The sequence below is a fragment of the Apus apus genome, chromosome 6 (genome assembly GCF_020740795.1).
Source record: "Apus apus isolate bApuApu2 chromosome 6, bApuApu2.pri.cur, whole genome shotgun sequence".
In the NCBI taxonomy this organism is placed as follows: domain Eukaryota; kingdom Metazoa; phylum Chordata; class Aves; order Apodiformes; family Apodidae; genus Apus; species Apus apus.
The window spans coordinates 10,668,423-10,688,794 of NC_067287.1; the positions used below are offsets into that span (position 1 = coordinate 10,668,423).

Below are 20,372 nucleotides of genomic sequence, written 5' to 3' on the forward strand. Positions count from 1 at the left end.
CTTTTAACCTGTGCGAACAAGCCTGGTAAGACACCCAAGGCAGCTCAAACCCTTCACGAGCCACTAACCAGTACAAACCATTAAATAGGCTCAAGCGCCACCTCCTGGAAAATCCGTTTTAGTTCAAATCTACTTTTAGACCATCTGGTAACAAGGGAAAAAACGAGGCAAAAGAAAAAGGTGTTCTTCACTTAAGGCTCAAGTGAGATCTTATGGTGTTGAATTTCACTGGAATGCTATAAGCATTGGCACATGTGAAACCTTGAGGAGCTGATTCATGTCAGGCAGGTTGGAACATTTGGAGTGGTGACATTTGTAAAAAGATTTTCACTGCTTCAGAAAAGAGATCTTAGCATTTTTTCAGGAAGGCAACTAAGCTGTAAGTTAACAGACAAACATGGCAAAATAAATGAGGTTCCAAAAGTCAGAAAGAAAACTTAGTTTAGAAGTATTCAAAAACATTCAAAATTTGTCTCAGCCTACAAAATTGGGTTTGGAGCCTGGAAATGTTTATCACCAGGTGTAGTGCTTGCAAGGGAAATAGTCTAATTGAAGTCAGTGGAGTCTGTTTCTAGCATGAATAAGCAAATGTTTAATAGGGTGGATAAAATTTGGATCTTGTTTTGGACTTAGGGATTTCAGGCCATAAGACATAACAGGATCTGCTTTTCATTTTACCACTAAGCCCAAAAGTGGAGAGTACATCTAAACCAGATCTTTAGAAAGACTGGGTCTGAAAAATGCACAGAGGTTCCCACAAGAATGTGTATCTCCATAAAAAATTACTTGCCACACTGCTGAAGATCACACATCATACCACAGCCTATCAGTTTTCACAGCATGTGATATCTGCAGTGGAATAAAACACCCAAATGCCAAAGTACAAAAAGGAACGCATTTCTCAGATGTAAAGAGGAGGTGTTTCTGCTGCACTATGTGTGCTGAAGGAAAATGAAAATGGTTGCTCACATCAAAGAAAGTCCCTGCATGTTCCAGGATGAGCTGGTTGGAGTCGGGCTTGTTTTTGCAGTAGGTGACATACATCTGAAATTTATCTGCCTGTAAAAACAAACATCAAGGGAAAAGCAAGATTAGCTATTTCTCTGCTTGCACAGCCTTTCAATAAGGTTTACCAGGAAAAATACAGGTGATAAACCCCCACCTCTCAAAGCAATGCAAGAACTGCAAATTAAGCACAGAAGACTTACAGACAGTTAAGACCTCACCTGAGCAGCTCTGAGAGGAATAAGGTGCACCATCTAACAGCTATGGAGGCCTTCTTTAACAAGTGTCACAGAGGAAAGGCCTAAAACTTTAATACAGCTATAAAATAATTTCTAAGCACTCTAATGGTGTTGCATTGATTTTACCCAAAAGCTGCAGGTATCAAAACCTGGGCATGAAAACTTGGCTCTACCACTTACTTGCAGATAAAGCCAGTGTAGAAACTGCGGGCAAAACAATCACCTAGCTTAAACTGGCTTGAGCCAACATTTTTGACTTGAGATTGGCTCAGATTTGTGACACCTGGCCCAAACTTGCTTTTGCTACCTTGGTTCAGACTTTAATGGCTCAAACTTTATGTTGTGCTAGGAGTGTTTTGGATTTCATTTCCTAATTTATTCATTTTTAAGAGGAAATTCAAAGCATCTGTGCACTCCTGCCTTAGAACAGTTTCCTATTACTCAACTCTGGTCTCAGGGAGAGGCAGGCAAACAGAAGAGGATGGCCTTCTTTTATTACTATTGCATTTTTTATGCCAGGTGTGTAAATAACAGGAGCCTAAAATTGAGCAGGTACCTTTGTATGTATGTCTGTAACCATACACACAGCTCTGGACAGGTACTACTGATGAGATGATGTGGTAGTATCTTAAAAGTACCAAGAAGATTTTGCACAGAAAAGTACATAAATAGGTCCATCTTTCATAAATATGTAACCTTTTCTTTGTAAAAATATTTTTAATCCATTCCACCAATATCTGTGTCACGTCTTTAAATTAAAATCCCATCCAAACATGCTAATTTTTAAATTTTTTTTTGTAAGTGGAAAAGTTCCAAAATACTAATTCCCAACTATTAAATATGAGCAAAGCCATTAGAGGAAACATGAAGATGGCTGACTTCTCTAGTAAATCTTTTGGTAAGGGAAAAGCTTTCATACAGATAAATTACTGTAGCAAATTCCTGGAGCGTCCTATGCCCATGAACACTCTTAGCATCAAGATTTCCAAGTCCTGTTGGAAATTATGCTGACATTGGGTAATGGAATGAGAGAGCACAGTGGTTCAGCAATTGAACACTAATTTCTGAAGAAAAATATTGATAAAATATGTTGCTCATGTCTTTGTAGAGATCTTACAATATGGCTAAAATTCTCTATGAAGGGTATTTTAAGAATTAAAATGTCCGTCCTTCAAGTGCCTTTCACACAGAAATGAATGCCACCTCTAAATACAGGTTTGGTTTGACAAAGTCCTGTTAAACAGGAACCAGCAGAGGTAAAAGCTGTGCTGGTTAGTGCAGGACCAGGAGAGAGGCTCTGGAAAGCCTTTACCCCACTGCTCAGGGAGGGAAGTTTTCACCCTGGGAAAGGTGAAGGAACAAAGCAATCGTAGTTCCAGATCAGCTCCTATTCTCCCTTATCACTAAAGATGTAACCCTTGCACCAATTCCCAGCTTGTTTCCATTATGCTAGAGGAACTAATTTTAATAAATAATGAAAAGAAGCAGCCTCATTACCCAGGTGACAAAGCAGTGGCCCACATCCTCAGGCAGTTGTTCATACTTCTCTAGTTCTTTCAGAAAAATGCTGAAAAAAGAAGACGCCAATGTCATTAGTTACAGTCAAATATCCAAGGGAACCAGAATTACCAGTGGGTTAATCAGTGCTAATGATCAATACTTGTATCTCGATGACAAGGCTAATCAAATGTCCTGCCAGTAGAAAAACTGTGTCCTTGCCAAGGTGTGTTGGTTTTTCAGCTCAGTTACACCTGACTCAACTAGAAAGGAAATGGTAGCAATCCCTAGTTTCGGAATTAGTGTATTCAAGACTGCAAAGTGATATTCAAGAACGAGGTTGTGAATCTTCAAAAAGATCTTGTGCAGTGGTTCAGAGGAACAGCTAAAAGAGAAACCCAAAGCTGAGAGCTTTTCATCACCAAACTCAGCACACTGGGCCAATGACAACAATTTAAACAAGCTTGATGCTTCATAAGTAAGCAGTAAACTCCCAAAATAGGGATTTTGTAATCAACACCTTGTGCTATGAGTGACAGATCTGTTTGCAGATAGAGCTCTGTCCAATGCCTGGGTGGAAAGAGGAATGCAAAACAGAAGGAGAAGGAGGAAAAGCAACTGAATGTGCTGTTCCTCCAACCCTGAATGAGGTTAGGGCATGCCTTGACACCATCAGCCAAAGGAGAATACTGTGGAGGACACTGGTGGAGGCAAGGAGGGAGCAATTTATTTTAGTGTTGGTAGAAGTTTTAGTGGGAAGGGGATTTTACAGAAGCAGCAGGCTGAGACGGGTCAGAGAAAACACAAATGAGAGCAGCAGGGAGCTGAGAGGTGAGGGGTGAGCTCGGGCGAGGCGACGGGCCCAGCGCGGCCTCCCCGCCCGCCCCGAAGTCTTCCCGCCCACTCCTCAGCAACTGCCACTGAGGAAACCCGACATTCACCTCCTGACTGTGGTTTTTGAAGCAGTTTGAAGGGGTGTTAGCTGCGAGCAAGGGAACATGATAAAGAAGAGTAATTAGATGGTATCAGTCAGAGTCACAAAAAATAATATATAGCACCACAAAGAGAAGGGAAGGCAACTGGGTGATCCTAGCATAGTTTCAAATGGGAGAAGAATACTTACCCATATGGCAGGGCAATTATTAAGGGCTATCTTAATATCACCTATTGCTTAAAGGCCTTTCTTATGTGAAATGCAGCTTGAATCTACTATCTTGATATGTTTTGAAGCTTCTTCCTCAAAAACATACATATAGCAGCATCTGTTGGACTATGTTTATATGTATGTGATGGTGCACTTATCTGGCTGAAGCAATGAAAGTCACCTTGAACTTCAACAGGGAAGGCTTTTCTCATTTGTTTTTTCAAACTGCTTTAGTTTTGATGAGTATCTTCAAGACAGACTTAGAAATTCAGACTGAACTTGTGAGATTCAGCACCCCTAAATGTTAAGTTTATAACTGCTATTGCATTGACATAACAGCAGGAAAACAATGCCTTCTAAGTTAATCTGACAGACAGTCTTATCCTGATAAAAGAGAGTACTGTTATTACAGATGAGATACAGAGAATCTCCAAGAAGTTCCAGGAAAGATACTTATTAACCCAGCTCATGTCAACCATTCCTTCTTCCCCTTGTGTCTTCCAAGAGTTGAGACTCTTGACAGGCAAACTTCGAGACAGATCTAGTGCTGTGAGACAGAAAGGATGTATAGGACTACAAAGCACTGGAATAATATGACTTTAATGTTGTTAATGAGCTGAAGGTGGAGTTTAAACTAAGATGCAATTTGGTTTTGTGAAAGAAACAAAACGAGACATAAAAAATGATTTTGCACATCTGGATCAATCACTTTATACTCCTGGGAGTGTTGTACCATAGGTGTTCACTGCAGACACCATAGACATGTATAGGTATACACATGCCTTTCGTTCCCATAGTAAATATTAACAGAACTGTTAGGAAAACCTACTTGTTATGAAAGTCATATATCTCCTGAATATTGCCAAAGATGATGTGTTCTTTATTAAGGATCCCAGCAGGTATTTCTTCCACTCCACTTGTCATTTCCCAAAGGTAAGTCTGGAAGACACCAGCAATTCTTAGTTTTGTGAATAAACACAGTGAAAAAGAATAGATCTCCAAAGGCACAGACTGACAAGGGAACTATGTACTTTGAGATGAAACAAACAAGCTAAAAAAATCCAATAATATTCCAGTGTCATAGAAAGATCTCCAGAGAAATTCAAAGTGCTGACACTCAGAAGTTATCTGAGGAAAAAGCAGAAACATGCCAACACCTGTCTTTGCTGTGCAACTGACAGTGTCCAAAAACTACAGACAGAAACAGTTGAGAGATAAGCTGGATTTGCCACTTCAGTAGCATTAGATACATAAAAGTCTCTTTTAAACTGCAGGAATGTGAAAGCTGACAGATTGCACTGAAATGCACTCTGCTTTTTGCCCTGAATATCACAGTCCCCTTCAGGAACACCCTGCTGGAGAGCTAGGGAAGGTATTTGACATTGCAAATCCAGCTCTTTCTCTAGCATGAAACAATCCAAGCAAATAGATTTGATTTATTTAAATGCGGCACAATTCAAAAAAGACTAGAAACCAATACATCTGAGGTCAACGTGCAGGACATTACTCTCACTTTGCAGGGCTTGGTGCAGCTTTGTAAAGGCACACTCAGGTGTCCCAGGAAGTGCAGGTATTTGAAGACATGCATGGGGATCACAGGGCTCTGGCTGTGGGAAACAAGCTCCTTCTTGCTGCCCACCCAGCTCCCACCATGAGCAAGACACAGCTCTGTGGCTACCCACCAGTGGTGGTAACCTCACATGGACCTGCCAAGTCAAGGTCAGCCTTTGCAGTGAACATCACCATGGCAAAGGACACAATGTCCTTCCTGAAAATGCTGGAGACTTCCCAGGCCTTAACTTACCTCTAAACATTCATGTAGGTCCCTGACATAAGCCTTTTCTGTCTGAAGCAGTTCAGCCATAATGAATCTGAAAAAAATAGTATTTCAGGTATTTAGGACATTATAGGTATTTGTACAATGAACAGAAAACAAAGCAGCTTTCTGTTGTCTTCAGGAATCAGCACACTTCCACTCTAAGCCTTCAGCTGCCTCACTTTGCATCTTTCAGCTCCGTGAACGAAATACCACTTCATACTCTAGTCGCTTGTAGGTCTATTTTCTAAATATATTTTCTGCCTAAAATTCTACAAAGTTGTGCTTCTAAAACCCTGAAATGCAATTTACTACCTACATGTCCATCCTTAACAGCCAACTGATTCTTAGATATTTTTCTTTTACCCACAAACAAGGACTTGAGATTTACAGACAATACTTCCATCTTCACTAATAGTTTTTGGTGTGTCACCCTGAAACTTCCCTGGCAATACGGATGAATGTGGGAGACATCACTACTTTGAACAGGCTTCAACAGCTTGGTATCCAACTAGGGAAAATTCAGACTGCTGGGAAGCCCAGCAACCACATCTGTAGTGTCTGAGGCTGGGCATCTCCAAGTTGAAATGCCCAGTGTCTTGAAAATGTGACACATGCAGACCAAGTGTAATCACTGTTCTCTAAACCAGAAATGGTTTCACGTCAAGGTCGTGCACTGTAGTGACAATTTCAGAGGGCTGAGAAGGATTGCACATACAAATGTTTTCCAGAATGTTCTCACACAAAAATTTAAGACAAAATACTGTAAAATTAGACTATTTCTAGATTTAAGTGCAACAAGCATTCTCCAAGTATTTCCTCTAGTACAAAATAGTTCCACTTCCCAGTACTACACCCACTGAAATTTGAACCTAAACTTCAAGTGAACTCATGTGTCACTGAAACCCAGTTAATTCCCCTTGATGTCACTGGAGTTTAGATGAAACCTAGACATGCAAAGATTCTTTTCATTTTTTTCTGTTCATTTTACTTTTCACAAACAGTGAGAAAGAAATCATGACAATAGGTATCTCCATGACATCAGGGTCTAATCAAAGTGCTTGACTCAGTTCATTCCCTTTCCAAAAGTAACTTCAGATTCAAACCAAATGAAATTCAACCTGTATGTTCTGAAATTTTCAAGCCTACAAGTCACAGCTTCTGTCCTACACCTGTACACTTATCACAATAGCTCCACAGCTGGAGGGAGTTATAGGACTGTCATTTCTGGTCATGCAAATATCATAGAAGCACTCTTAGATAATGTGTCATGGCAGGCTGTGAGAACATGGGGACATACTCTTTCTTTCTGGCTGACTTTCTTTTTTCTTCATTGACTTCATGATTTGCATCTCGCAGCTTTACCTCCCGGTCTGAAAGACTTGCTGGAATAATATCTAGTTCTAGGTCCTTGTTATCCTAGAAAAAGGTACAGCACAGATTTTAGATTCATTGAAACCCTACTGTTTTGTGCAAAATGCAGCACATTCATGAGATCAAATGGATAAGAAGGGACAAAAGTAACATCACAAAGAAGAAAATTCAAGGACCTTTAGAAGAACTACAGTGAGGAGGGATAAGGTGAAAAGTATCCCAACTTGCAATGGCCTTCTGCCATGGAAATACCTTTCCTGACTGTGGTTAGTAACTTTCTGTAAACCAGAGACCCTACAAGGAACACTACATTTAAGGTATCTGGAGGATGTAAGTGAGGTAATTTATTCCTCTTTCTTTGATACTTAATTTAGAAGGATGGTTGATCAAAATGTTTTTAAGGGTTTCTGCTTCTGGCACTCCCCCTTAGTGCTGTGGCCAGGGAACAGCCATAGGTTCTAATTTTGTTTCTCTTGTGTTGCTCTATTTCACCTGAAATAGCTCAGAGGTGAGGTGGGAGATCCATTTTTTTGTTAGTTAAAGGATGAGAGAATGGAAACTTCCAGTTAAACCCTGAGTTTGACTCAAAATAATGGTGTGGGTGCAGGATTTATGGCTTATGCTAAAATTAACACACACTTTGATTCAAATAGGGTAGTTCCTCCTCCTTCCCAGTAGCTGCATGGTCTCCTGCAGAATGGTGCAAACATTTGTTTAGAAAGTCTTTCTGATCTTCATTTGTCTCCTTGTATCACCCGCCTGCCCCCCAGAAGAACTTTTTCTCTTCAGAAACAGTTGTGACCTGGGCTAGGCAGGTTGGATGGACTCTAAGTGTTTATAATGGACACACGATAACCTGCAGCATTCATATCAAAGCCTTCACTTCCCTCTGTGACTTTCAGCTTTGCTAGAAAAGCCCAGAAGGACATGGACTTACAGTACCTCTGTATTGATCCCAAGGGCTTTTTCCAGGGAGTAGCGGTATTTTCCCATCCTGAGAGAGAAGTCACGGTAGCGTTTGTCAACAGTGGTGACCCACTTCCTAATTTCAGTGGCGTGTATATGTCCTTTTTCTACAAAGCTGTCAGCCAGCTGGATGAGGAGCTTCACTTTTTCCTTTGTTTGCTGCCCAAAATATGGTTCTTGGTTACATTGCATTATTATTATTTCCTTTGCTTTTAATTCACACAGCAGTCAGAAGCAGCTCACTATTTTTTATACATCATTAAAGAGTGCCTGTACTTCATCTTATACAGTGTCAGATGCTTTAAACCTTGCCCAGTAAAACATGAAAGCAATGACATTTATATAAGGACACTTATGAAGCTGCAGGAGATAGAAGAAGTCAAGTTTCTGAAACCACACACACACAAACACATATGGAAAACATCCTGGAACTCAGACATGCCTCCTTCCGTAACAAAAAACTTACTTTTTGTGAACCTTGAATCAGAAGATAGGATTTTAGAGTCACATCTCACAAAATACACAAAATTACTCTGAATCTATACCTAGGTGGTTCTGCAGACCTGTGTAGTCAGGTCACTAATACAACACATATGAGTCCAGGAATTGACTACTACTGTTTCAGAAACAAATGGAATTTAGATCCAAGTTCCTGGTCTACTATGAAAATCTCCCATCCATATTTTAGTTCTAGTTAGGGTACTACAAACTAAAAGATATCTCAACTCCAAAACACACACTGAGACCTCAAACATTCCAGAGGTCTTCTCTGTTCCACTTGGACTCTTACTGCCCTTAGTCACTATCGTTTCCCATGTTGAGGAACTCTGTGCAAATCTTGAACAAAAGAGCTAGTTACAAATTTTAGCTAAGATTCCAAATCTATCCTAGAAACTGAAGGTGCCTGAACTCTGTTTGAGCCAACTCAAGTACAAAATGCTTATAAAAACTGGGATATCAACTGTACAAGCTGTACTCCAGCTGTAAAACACATGTTAATCCTCAAAAGCAAAAGGAGAATCAGTTATATTTCCAGAGGTACTGGCAAGCTGCTTTCCAGAGATGAGGGCAACTTTCCACTCTGCCTGATGTGAAACATGCTACCAGGTACTTGATATTATCAGCAACCTGACCACAAATGGACAAACCCATGTCAGACCAGAAAACATCTAGCAGATTTCAAACACGAATTTAAATTCAAGGGATTTCCCCAACAAAATACATTTACAGCTGAATCAGGGGTTATTGTAACAAATTAATTGAGTACTGAAGTAAGGCTAGATATGGAGAAGTAAAAAACCTGACTTCCTGTTTCATTCCCAAAAGCTACTGGTGTTTCTGCTTTCCAGACAGTTGGTTTGGCCAGAAAACTATTTCGATCAGGAAGGCTTCATTTACAGCTCAGTTTGAGAACAGCATCAGTCTGGGAGTGACATGCATTTCCCAGATTTCATATAGCAGTGAAAATATTCCAGGACAGCAGCAGGAAACTGATTTACTAGAGCCCTAGGGAGCAAGACTAGGTGCATCAGTATAAGGAACAGCCAGTAATGATCAATAAGGGACAAGCTATTAGACTCAATTCTGGGTTAAGTCAAGAGTAGAAGTAGTTTGGAAACTTCAGGATGAATCAGGATTATTCTGATTCTGATTAAATTATAAACTGGAACATGATTTCAGGTGGACCGATTATGGATGGTGAGAGGCCAGGAGTACTGTTAAAGGAATGCTGGATGGATGCTGTCTGAATAAATTAACTTCCATCCATTCTTAGTTATCTCCTGTTTTCACAAAACAAATCCATGGAAATATGGACAGCCTAATGAAGATTTTAAGGATTACAGAAGATCAATTTTAGGACACACTGAAAAGAAGCTACATAATACCAAGCTGTGGTCTTGCTGCAGTCTGACTTTGCAATTTAGAACCTTGTCAGTGACTGTTATTACCCCTGTGGATTCACTGTCTGTGAATTACCTATGTTTTCAATTAATTTCTCTGAAGCAGATCCAATCACAATTCCTCTATAAACCCCACCAGATTTCACAAAACTGTTCCATATAAATTTATAGATTCTCGGTAATGCAGCTTTGTATTGAAATGTTCACCCGGGAGTTTACAAACCCATTTATTTCAAGTATTTTGTTGGGATCAGCAGATTATTTCTAATGATATAAATGATTATCTGTGATCAACCCAGCCGGAATTAATAAAACAAATTGTGGTTGCAATGACAGAAGAAAAAGACAGGGAATTCAAGATGACACTGTATATGTTCAGATCCATTAGTTACTCCATACCATTCTTGTATGATTGTTTGAGGATGGAATTAAGGTATGTCTCACCATGTTGCTGTGAACTCTGCATGCAAATAGACTTTCTCTTCCTTCTGATCAAAACAAAAATACTCTATAACCAGCTCAAGGAGAATACCTCCCTTTTGTGCCTGTGTCTTGCTAAAAATCAAAGATCACAGTTCTCAAAGGACATTTATCTTCTGGGCTATGAATGTCAGGAGGAAAATACAAAATCAAGAGAAAATTATTACAGAGATTTAACATACTGAAACAGGATCATAAACAAAGGTATATGCTGTAATTAGATTAAAGTCACTGTTTACCTTGGCAGGTACTCTGAATTCCCCATATTCCTTCAGGAGTTCCTGAGTTTCTTCTGCTGATTCCCCTGTGGAGTTGTGAGTGGAGAGGTAATATTCACCTGTTTCTTGGATCCAGTCTAAGGCCTGTGAATGTCAAAAACAACAAAAGGAAAACCAAAATAAAAAGTCTTTTTATTTCAAGAACTAAAAAAAATCTGCCAAATAAAGAACATCAAATCCATTGGGGACTTAATACTGTGTATAATAAAACACTTTCTAGGAACACATAAAAAGAATACAGTAATCAGAGCAGGTGGGAAAGGATACAAAAGGTTCTGTATGTTTCCTAGGATAAAAAAGAACAAAGGGAATTCTACCAATATACAGATAAATCTGCATACAGGGAAAGCAGTTTTCAAATTCAGTAATAGCTCAATAAAACAAGTTTGCTCTTATATTTTCAAACAAATTAACAAATCTAGAAGTTAATCTGACCTGGCAAAAACACTGAGTTTTTGTTGTAGGGCTTTGGAATTTTCTTGAATTGTTTTTAAATCTACATTTGACATGTTTTCAAACATTACAGTTTTTAAATGCAACTTGAGATTGCAACAGGAACCCCACAATACACAGATACAAGAAATATTTACAGACTGCCAGGACAGAAGCAGGGTTTTTACACTACCTGCTTGGCACTGCGCTCAAAGACAACATATTGTTGGCACTGGTCTAATCTCCGCTTCTTCAGGGTCCAGAAGTGGAGGACCCGGTTCTCCCTCTGCAGCAGCTCACTCAGAATGGCTGTAGGGCAAAGGAAAACGTCTGCATGATTAATGATTCTGTGAGTGCATACAGAATTGAGCCATAAAAAGCTGAATTGATTCACTCTGCCTGGACTGCACTCCCAAGAGCAGAGCCCCTCACAGAATCACAGAATCTTAGGGGTTGGAAGGGACCTCGAAAGACCATCTAGTCCAACCCCCCTGCCAGAGCAGGATCACCTAGAGCACATCACACAGGAACGTGTCCAGGCAGGTTTTGAATGTCTCCAGCGAAGGAGACTCCACAACCTCTCTGGGCAGCCTGTTCCAGGGCTCTGTCACTCTCACAGTAAAGAAGATTTTTAGCCCCTGAGATGCTACTCCTTAAAAACAAGCATTGATTCAAAAGGGCTGCTTTAAAAAAGCCCAAACAAACAAACAAACAACAACAAAAAAGTGCAGCTGCAGTGTTATTGGGTAACAGAGAAGATACTAGAAGACAGTTTGGGATTTACCCCAATAAATACATGAGAGTACATGATTTCTAGCTCTTTCATTCTCTTCCGTTGCTTATTTCAGGAGTCTAATACTGATTGACATAGGAGAAGTTGCCCTTTTACTACCTTGTCTGTTGCTCTGGCCACAGGCACCAAGCACTTGGCACCAAAGCCTGCTGTCCCCTACAGAGCTCTGGTCATGACTGAATTAAATTCAGACCTGAGCCCACAGTGTGACATACCTGGTGAGGTTTCCTATACAGCTGTGCTACCTGGCAACTCTCTCTGTGCTGCTCCCTGTGCAGTTATTGCTGGGCTACAGTTTTGGGTTCAGGACTGAAATTGGTCCTCTAAACTGTTTTGTGTGTGACAGGGATATAAGAAACACCCAGATTCAGGAAGAGACTGGCAGAAAACTACTTCTTGGAGTTTAGGATGCCTGTGTTCTTCCTCGAAACCTGGGTGCTCAGCAAGACTGTATCAATGTGATATAAGAGTGTGATTTGACTGTTTAAAAAGTACCACGGGTTGGACTGAAAAGATTACATGCAGAGAAGGTGCAAGAGATTTACACTATGTAACTGACATAAACCTTAGCTAAACCCAACCTTTTCTAATCCAACTAAGCTAAGCTGTGCACAGCTGGCAGCAGCTGGCTCATCCCTGGCAAATCATGGTACAGAGCTCAGGTTGGTGCCTCACCTGGCAGCCCTCCTGCCCTGAACTCACAGCAGAGCATCCACTAGAGGGGGTTTGGGCACACGCAGCCCGGGCAGCAGCCACACTTCATTAAAACATGCAATCTGGCTTCTCAATCACTGTCAGTGACTTACAGTGACTTACAACCATCTACAGCAGCAGTTAATAACCTCTCTCACCTTAAGCTCTTTCTGAATCTACTGATATTTGTTGCTTACGTATCAACACCGGTGGCAGCAAACAAGTTTGGATGTGTCCCTCCTCATTTACATGTGTGACACTGATTATGGTAAAAAAAATGTGTAATATCTAAGTTAATTGCAAGACCTAGCCCTGTCTCTGGTGAGAGAACTTGGTCTGAATGACAAAATGAACTTGAAGCTTCTCACAGGTGCTCTACATCAGGTCTCTGCATAAACAGTTTATGCTAAATAAGACTAATTTTATTTTGTGTTAATGCTTTTGCACTGTAAGCACAAATAACTATCCTACTAAATGATGCTTTTAGTCTGAACTGAAGTGTCCACTTCAAAGATTTTCCATGGAAAGACTAGCAATCTTAGCATTACATGCTTGGCTTAGAAAATAGACTAATATACAAGCTGATTTTTATACATGTGAGCTATTTCAAACCAGCTCAGTGAGGAACCCTCAGAAGCTTCTATCAGGTACATAGTGAAGGGCTCGCTGAGTTAGGATTTAATTAACTTTCTGGTGATTTTCAACTGTGGGGAACAAAAGTCCACAACAACAACAAGCATTTGACACAGTAGTGGGGGAAAGTTGAGCAAAGTCATGTTAACATTGAACAACTGGTATTGAAAGGAAGGAAAATAATCTCTTCAGCAGCACCATTTTTTTGTTCTGTGTATAATCAAAGTTCCCATCCCTTCCTCATATCTACTGACTGCACTGTTTTTAATCTATATCTTTCTACAGCTTGTAAGAATACAAAAAATAATAATAACAAAAATTGGTTTATTTCCCCAAAATCACTTTGCTCATTCTTATCAGTACCTTGCAGCATTGGTAGGCACAGATTAACAATTGTTTAATTAAGCACAGGACTGGAAACATTTCAAATATCTCAGATGTATCATCTGATTGTAAACGGGGCTCTTTTGACTTAAAGGAAAGTAACTACAGACAGATACTTTTGCTGGTGATTGTTTGATGTGGTAGGACATCAAACAGGATTCCAGGGACAAAAAAATTAGCAGTTTTGTCCTAGGAAAAAACAAGTTCAGGGTTCATTGTTTTCCAGTGCTCAACAGCAACAGGATGGCATCTAGACCTTATATTTTATATGTGCATACCTGTTTATGCATTTTTAGAAATTAAGGCAAAATAGTGTATGATCACCTCAGCTGACAACCTACATGATGTGGGATGGCACAATGTCACTCCTATAGACTCTCCTGACAGAAGAAGCCAGACAGAGCCCACGTTTTAAGCCACTTTTCTTTTTTCTCCCATCACCACCTGCAACAGTGAAGTTCTGTATAAGAACTCATGCCTAGCAGAGGTGGCATCACTTTCTGAGGGGCTTCACTTAGCACTGCTAAAGGTGTCAGGCAGATGTACAATTTTAATGAAAGCAGATGGCAAAACTTAAGGTGCCTTTTCAGCATGTTCACAAACTTTAGGATGACCACACAGTAGAGGGGGAAGCAATAAAAACCTCCAATGCTGGCATTGCAACCGTGCACCAACCTTTCACTTGCTGCTCAGGCCCCCTTGTGTGGCTTGCTACTCCAGGCATGCTGACATTGTTCCTGTGGATGTACTTGAGGAATACCTCAGCATTCCTTCGTGCCAGTGTGCAGGCCTAGGAAAAATAACCCCCACCAAAAAGAATCAGTAAAGGTGAACAAAGAAACCAAAGGGAACTCAAAAGGGAGTTCTCTGCTTACTCTGGATAGAGAAGTTCTCTTTTGTACAGAAACATGAGAGGTTCAGCTAAGAGTCACTAAACTCTACTAATAAATTAAAAGCCTCATGTACTAAATACATGTACTAAAATACAAGTGATTTTGAATATAGTGGCTGATTTTATATATGAAGGCCAATCAATGACAATAATAAAATAACTGGTTTTAAAGAGCTAGTAGATCACACGTTTTCAATTTAAACAAAGCTAACTCATTTCTCAAGATGTTTTCATTGTTTCAAAAAATGTACAATCTAGAGACATAATTTCTTAAGCCTTCCCTGCAAGTGTAGTTTCCTGTTGTGTATCAGTTTTAGTGGAAAGTGGGAGGCTGGTTGTCAATTGACTTGTCAGCCTGTCAGCTCCACAGTTCTCACAAAGCAGCACCTGGAAAGCAGGAGGATATCTCTGTCTCCGTCCTGGTGCTGCCCAGCAGAGACACAACTGCTTCAGTTGACAGGAGTTCTTCAGTTATTGACTTGGAGGACAGAATTAGAAACGCTAGATGGTTTGTATAAGCCAAAACCAAAATACTGCAATACTCCTAATTTCTAATGCTCATCATTTGCAATTTTGAAAATTCAAAATTCAGACCAGCACAACTAACATACTCCATGTGCAATGCCAATACCACCTAATTAGTCCTTGATGAAGTCTCTCTGAGGTACGTATTGATTATAATGTTTATTACCCCTAATATAACAGTATGAAACTGGCCAAGGTCTTATAGAGCCAGCCAGTAGCTGAACTGGAATTACACCCCAGGGCCTCCTCTCAGATTCACCAACACTGCTCTGAATTGACTACTTAATGGGGAATTTATCTGATTTATTAGAGAATGCAAATGAAACCTTGAGAAAAGCCTCCTTCTGTTCCAGATGTTTGCTGATCAGAGGGATGACGTGGTCTATCTCAGCTGCTGGTCCAAGTTTATCTCGACCTCCACACCAGTCTTCATCCCGTCTGTATTCTTGCTCCAAGCTCTCTAACACACTGCACACCTGGAACATGCCCACAGCACAACAATTCAGTTATCTACAATCTTATTCAGGGGGAACATATTTAGTAAGAGTGTATGAGCAATAACATTTCAAATCTAAATGTTTTGGACTATGGGCCAAGGCATGGCAGACAAATGGGTGTGAAACGAGCCCTGGACACAATAATCTGGCAGTTCTTCTCACCCACAAGGATCTCTAGTGCTTGGGATGCATTTCATGTGGCTTAAGGGTGATAAATCTTTCTTCTCTTCCGATGGATAAAGGTTGAATCAAGGCAGGGGTCCATGCTGGCCCCAGTGGATCATTCATGGAACAATCTCTATTCCAGAAGGGTGCTTTAGATGTGTTTAAATCCCACTGAAGTCAAGGGACTTAGCACATACTTAAATAAAAACACATGCTTAAATACTTTAGTTAAACAAAGGCTGAAGCTTGAACTAATTCTCTTCAGCTGCGTGTTAGTTGCTCCCTATACAGCTTTTTCAAAGACTGATGGAAACCAATAGACATTAAATCAGTGTCACAACCTAGGTGGATGCAGGTGTTCCACTGTACAGGGCTTACACAAGTATCTGTCTTGGTAGAATTAGGGGAAGGTGGTAAATAAACCAACACAGTCTGGAAACTATGTGTGCAGTGGCCTCAGACAAGGCTGAGTCTTACGTGTTGCAGATCCTGAGAATGACTCTTGGTGGCCTGTGCAGACATTCTGCACTCGAGAAGATGACAGGCTACATGCAGCACTGAGGTTATGAGCATTCAAAGACTGAATGATCTTTGCCCTAAACGTCTGCTGAATAGACACAGCTAATGAGTGACCTGGTGGGCACTGCAGTATGCTTGTCTATGACTTGGAAGCAGGACGAGAGACTGAGCTGATAAACTACTGGCTATGCATATTTTGGCCAGCACATGTGTCTGTCTAAAGCACTAATGAATCCCTTAATGGTTTTCATTTCTTACAATCCTCCACCAGCAGTAATTCATTTCAATCTTGAATGCATTAGGGACTGTAAATCTGTTTGAAACTCTTCACAGTCAAAGACATTCATTATAAAGAATGAATTCCTCTTAAACAATCTTAAAAATGCATTAAAGAAATGTCAGTGAAAAGTGGCTCAAGGACTGTCTACAGCTTCGATGTTAGGGAAAAAATTATCTCTCTCCATAATGAGGTATTTACTTGTGCTAAAAAATTTCCCATGTCTGGTTCTCTAATTGAGGAATTAACTGTGATAATAACAACAGAAAATTTAATGGAAATGCCTGCTGCCTTTTGGATGAAACCACAGGTTCCTTCAATGCCCATGCTGACATGAACTGCCTGGCTGCAGTAAATTACATCAGGCAAGGCTATTCAAGTACCCACGCTGACACTAATTCTCACTGACTACAGTATAAATGATACAGGATGAATAATTCCACCACACCAGTGGCCAACAGGAATATGTTTTGCAATTCACGGGCACCTGGAATGAAGTAAAATTGTGTCAATATATAACGGTTACTCCTGTAATTATCTGTGATGCAGATGGATTTAAGAGAAATCCTTTCACAACTTCTTCTGCATGGTGGTGTTTAACTGCTAGTGAAAACACTGGAAGGTAATACTCACAAAGTAGCAAGTAATTAATTGCAAGCAGTTCTCAAGGAAAAAGCATATTTATAGTCCTCAAAATTAACTCTGATATCATGAGAACTTGAAACTAAACTGGTGGTATTTCAGAAATTCTTCCCATTGGAAAGGGGAACAATTAAACAAATAACTTCAAGAATTACATTGATTCACTTAAAACTTTGAGATGAATGTTATTGCCTCTTTGTTTTGTTTGTTCTGGTTTTTGTTGTTGTTCTTGTTTTGTTTTGCTTGTGGGGGTTTTTTTTGTGTTATTAAAATACTTGTCAGAGAAACAATTTTGACTAGTTCAAGCTTTGGTTTCCATGTGTGGCTTAGCATTACTATGCCAATGGAGCAAATGTCCTTTCAGTTAATTTTGCCAATGCTGTGAGATCCCTTGCTGGCAGAAGACCCTATGCACTCAGGGTCAGAGTAGAAAACCCACACCTACCAGCACTGCTACATCACAAAGTGCACTCACATTGTTGTTTACCAGCTGGGAGTCAGCTGTGGCCCTGTTCAGTTGACACAAAGGTTTATATACACCTAATGTATGAAGGGAGATATGCAAATATATGTAAAAAGACAAAGGGAAATTTTTAAAAGCAAGCAGGGCTGACTGAAGCCACATTCCTCCTACTCTTGAGATTACTCAAGGAAAAGGGAGAACGAGCAATGCTCCTTAGTGGTATTAGCAGAGCAGGTAATTGGAAAAGTTTAAAACTCTGGAGGAGTGGAGAGACTGTGCTGCTGATCTGCACGAGAGCCAAGACCTTCACACTACACACTGGGACCTAATCCCAGAGCGCAGCACTGTGCTGTGATAGAGATATGACACTGTTCAGCTCACCTGCTCAGAGGTTTTGTAGAAGGCTACTGAGGCATTGACAAGTTTGAGCCTGTCCTCCATCTTCAGCATCAGCTGCTGCCAGTGCAAGGCCACCTTTTCGGCACACTCTCTGATAGCATCAGCATCGTAATGCCCAGCCTGTAGCAACACTTCAGCTTTCTGCTGGACCTGCAGGGCACTCTGGTGTGTCTTCTGTAAGGAAGTGGCATGAAAGAGGGACTGTGTATGAGGGGAGGAAAGAGAGGTTGTACAGATGTGCCAGATGTATGGTAGAAAGGTGAAGCGAGGTTTGAGCATGGAGATGTGAGAGAGTGAAACATTCTCAGTTATCTTCAGGTAACAGTTACATTCTTGTAAAGCATTTAAGTTTCAATTATTCACATACATTTGCAACGTGTTATTTAAGCTTGGGACAAGCAAGCACTGGCTAGGATGGGTGAGCTCCACCGATCAGCTACTGCCGCTTGGGCAACAACCCAGGGTGGGGTTTCCAGTGGATCCATTTTGACAACCCCAATGCAGGCAGCTATTGTGCTGAGCTCCCACCCAGCCTGTACTCAGTCCTTACTGCATTGCACACCATCTACAGATACAAAAGCAAACACCATAGAGGCAGCAAACTCTGGGCCTCATCACCCTAGTTTGACTCTTTTCAGCCAGTTTGCTGGTATCAGCAACTTCACTTGTCTGTAGTTGTCCTGTCTGCAGGATATAAAACATCAACACCAGAAGACATGAAGATGCCTTATTAAATGGCATGAACAAATATTGACAAGATACACTTCTGAAAGTCAGTTCACTCCTATTGGAGCTACAATGTGCTACCTACAAGGGCAGAGCTGAGAGGAGTCAAGCTATTTTATCTGCCATTCCCCAATTTACTAAGTATCCACTTTACAGGCAGGACTGAATTCTCGTCCCCATTTCCCAGCCTACACCAGCTTCTCTCAGTAAGCAAGTGGTGGTTACACCTTCCTCTGAGGGCTGCTGAGAGGAAAACAGCCACTGGCTCTTGACAGCCTCCTGAGTAACTGTGTTCAGGCATGGTGTAGTCCAATATTTAATTCTAATCTTCTAAACAGAAGCCCTAAAATCTCCCAAAGATGTTCTGCATCTCATTTTTAACCGCTGCTGAGACATTCTCATGTGATACTTTTATGATCTAATCCTTTAACCTGGAAAAAAGCTTGAAATAATCTGGTAATACACTGATGAATAATGCAATGTAGAGAAAGCTATTAGAAAAAAAGAAAAAAAGAAAAAGAAGGATTAATATTTGGCAGAAATATTTAGGAAGATGTTCAAGAACAACTGGTTAAATTTAATATCCAGCTGCTTTACTGATTTTAGAGTCATAATACTTGTTTTAAATAGACTTTAAAGGATTTCAACTGAAAATCAGTTCCACATCTAGGATGCCTTTAGGGAACAGTCTGCCCTGTGTGCTTTGCTGATCTCTTCCCCATATTGATCTTTAAACACTTCAGATATTTAATATTTCTCCCCATGAAAACTTCTTTTCCCCTTACTGTGGCATAACCCTCTTCCCCCTCTGTGATTTGCATTTACCACCAAATACAAGCAGCTCCCCAGTGGCAGCAGGCTGCCATAACACAGCCACTGGGTGTCCTGCTCCCCACTGCTCTCTGGTGACGTCTGCCAAGATGTGGTCAGCACAGTTTAGGACCAACCAGCTCATACAGAATTGATAGAAACTTCTTCTTTTTCCCTTAGATCTACAACAGCTGCTCCTTCCTCAGTGTGAGTGGGGCTGGACTGAAATAGGTCATTAGCTGAGATTTAAGCTCTACAATTACTAGCAGCTATATAATATACATTGACTTATTTAAAGTTTATCGGAAGACATAAACACACTTGCTCCCCCTGCTAAATCAGGCATCTCTTAAAATCTCTATTATGGAAATACTACTTTCATACTTTAAATTTGGTTTAGCTTTGATGCTAAACTAGAGTGAGCACATTCTGTGAGGGTAGGATTTGTTCATAATGACCAAGCTATATAAAGTATTGAGCTGAACTAGAAGTCTTGTAGTGCCCTACTCAGGAGAGCCCATAGACCTCTACTACCTTCTCATCCAAAGGAAAGTAGCTCAGAGGCTGTTCATCCTGCCATGTCCTGGCCCCATGAGTGAAGCAAAGGAGTTGGCTCAAAATCAGGTTTCAAGGGCCAGGTCAAAGACATGCTACTTCAGGGCAAGCAGGGGCAAAAGCTCAGTGTAGCAGGCAACTCTTAAAAATCCCTCTTGCCTCTTATTCAAAGTAAAGTTATTTGAGAATATGGGTTTGAATTAATGTCACTTCTGCTGTCAACAAAAGGAGAGACAAATTAAACAAAAAATGTCTTGTGAGAGCATT

At 40.5% G+C, this 20,372-nt stretch overlaps 1 protein-coding gene across 9 annotated transcripts in view; it reads right to left on the reverse strand.

Annotated features, from left to right (window-relative positions):
- Nucleotides 1-20,372, reverse strand: part of KALRN (kalirin RhoGEF kinase) — a 500,706-nt gene that overhangs the window by 140,650 nt on the left and 339,684 nt on the right. For 8 of the 9 annotated variants that reach the window (XM_051624220.1, XM_051624223.1, XM_051624226.1 and 5 more), the window contains exons 17-27: nt 17,997-18,215; nt 15,379-15,528; nt 14,311-14,425; nt 11,326-11,441; nt 10,662-10,784; nt 8,018-8,200; nt 7,002-7,120; nt 5,690-5,756; nt 4,715-4,824; nt 2,742-2,811; nt 970-1,059 (exon numbers count right to left, since the gene is read on the reverse strand). In XM_051624220.1, the coding sequence (XP_051480180.1) occupies nt 970-1,059; nt 2,742-2,811; nt 4,715-4,824; nt 5,690-5,756; nt 7,002-7,120; nt 8,018-8,200; nt 10,662-10,784; nt 11,326-11,441; nt 14,311-14,425; nt 15,379-15,528; nt 17,997-18,215 (1,362 nt within the window). The remainder of the gene's footprint in view (nt 1-969; nt 1,060-2,741; nt 2,812-4,714; nt 4,825-5,689; nt 5,757-7,001; nt 7,121-8,017; nt 8,201-10,661; nt 10,785-11,325; nt 11,442-14,310; nt 14,426-15,378; nt 15,529-17,996; nt 18,216-20,372) is intronic. The other variant, XM_051624222.1, reaches the window with a different exon arrangement.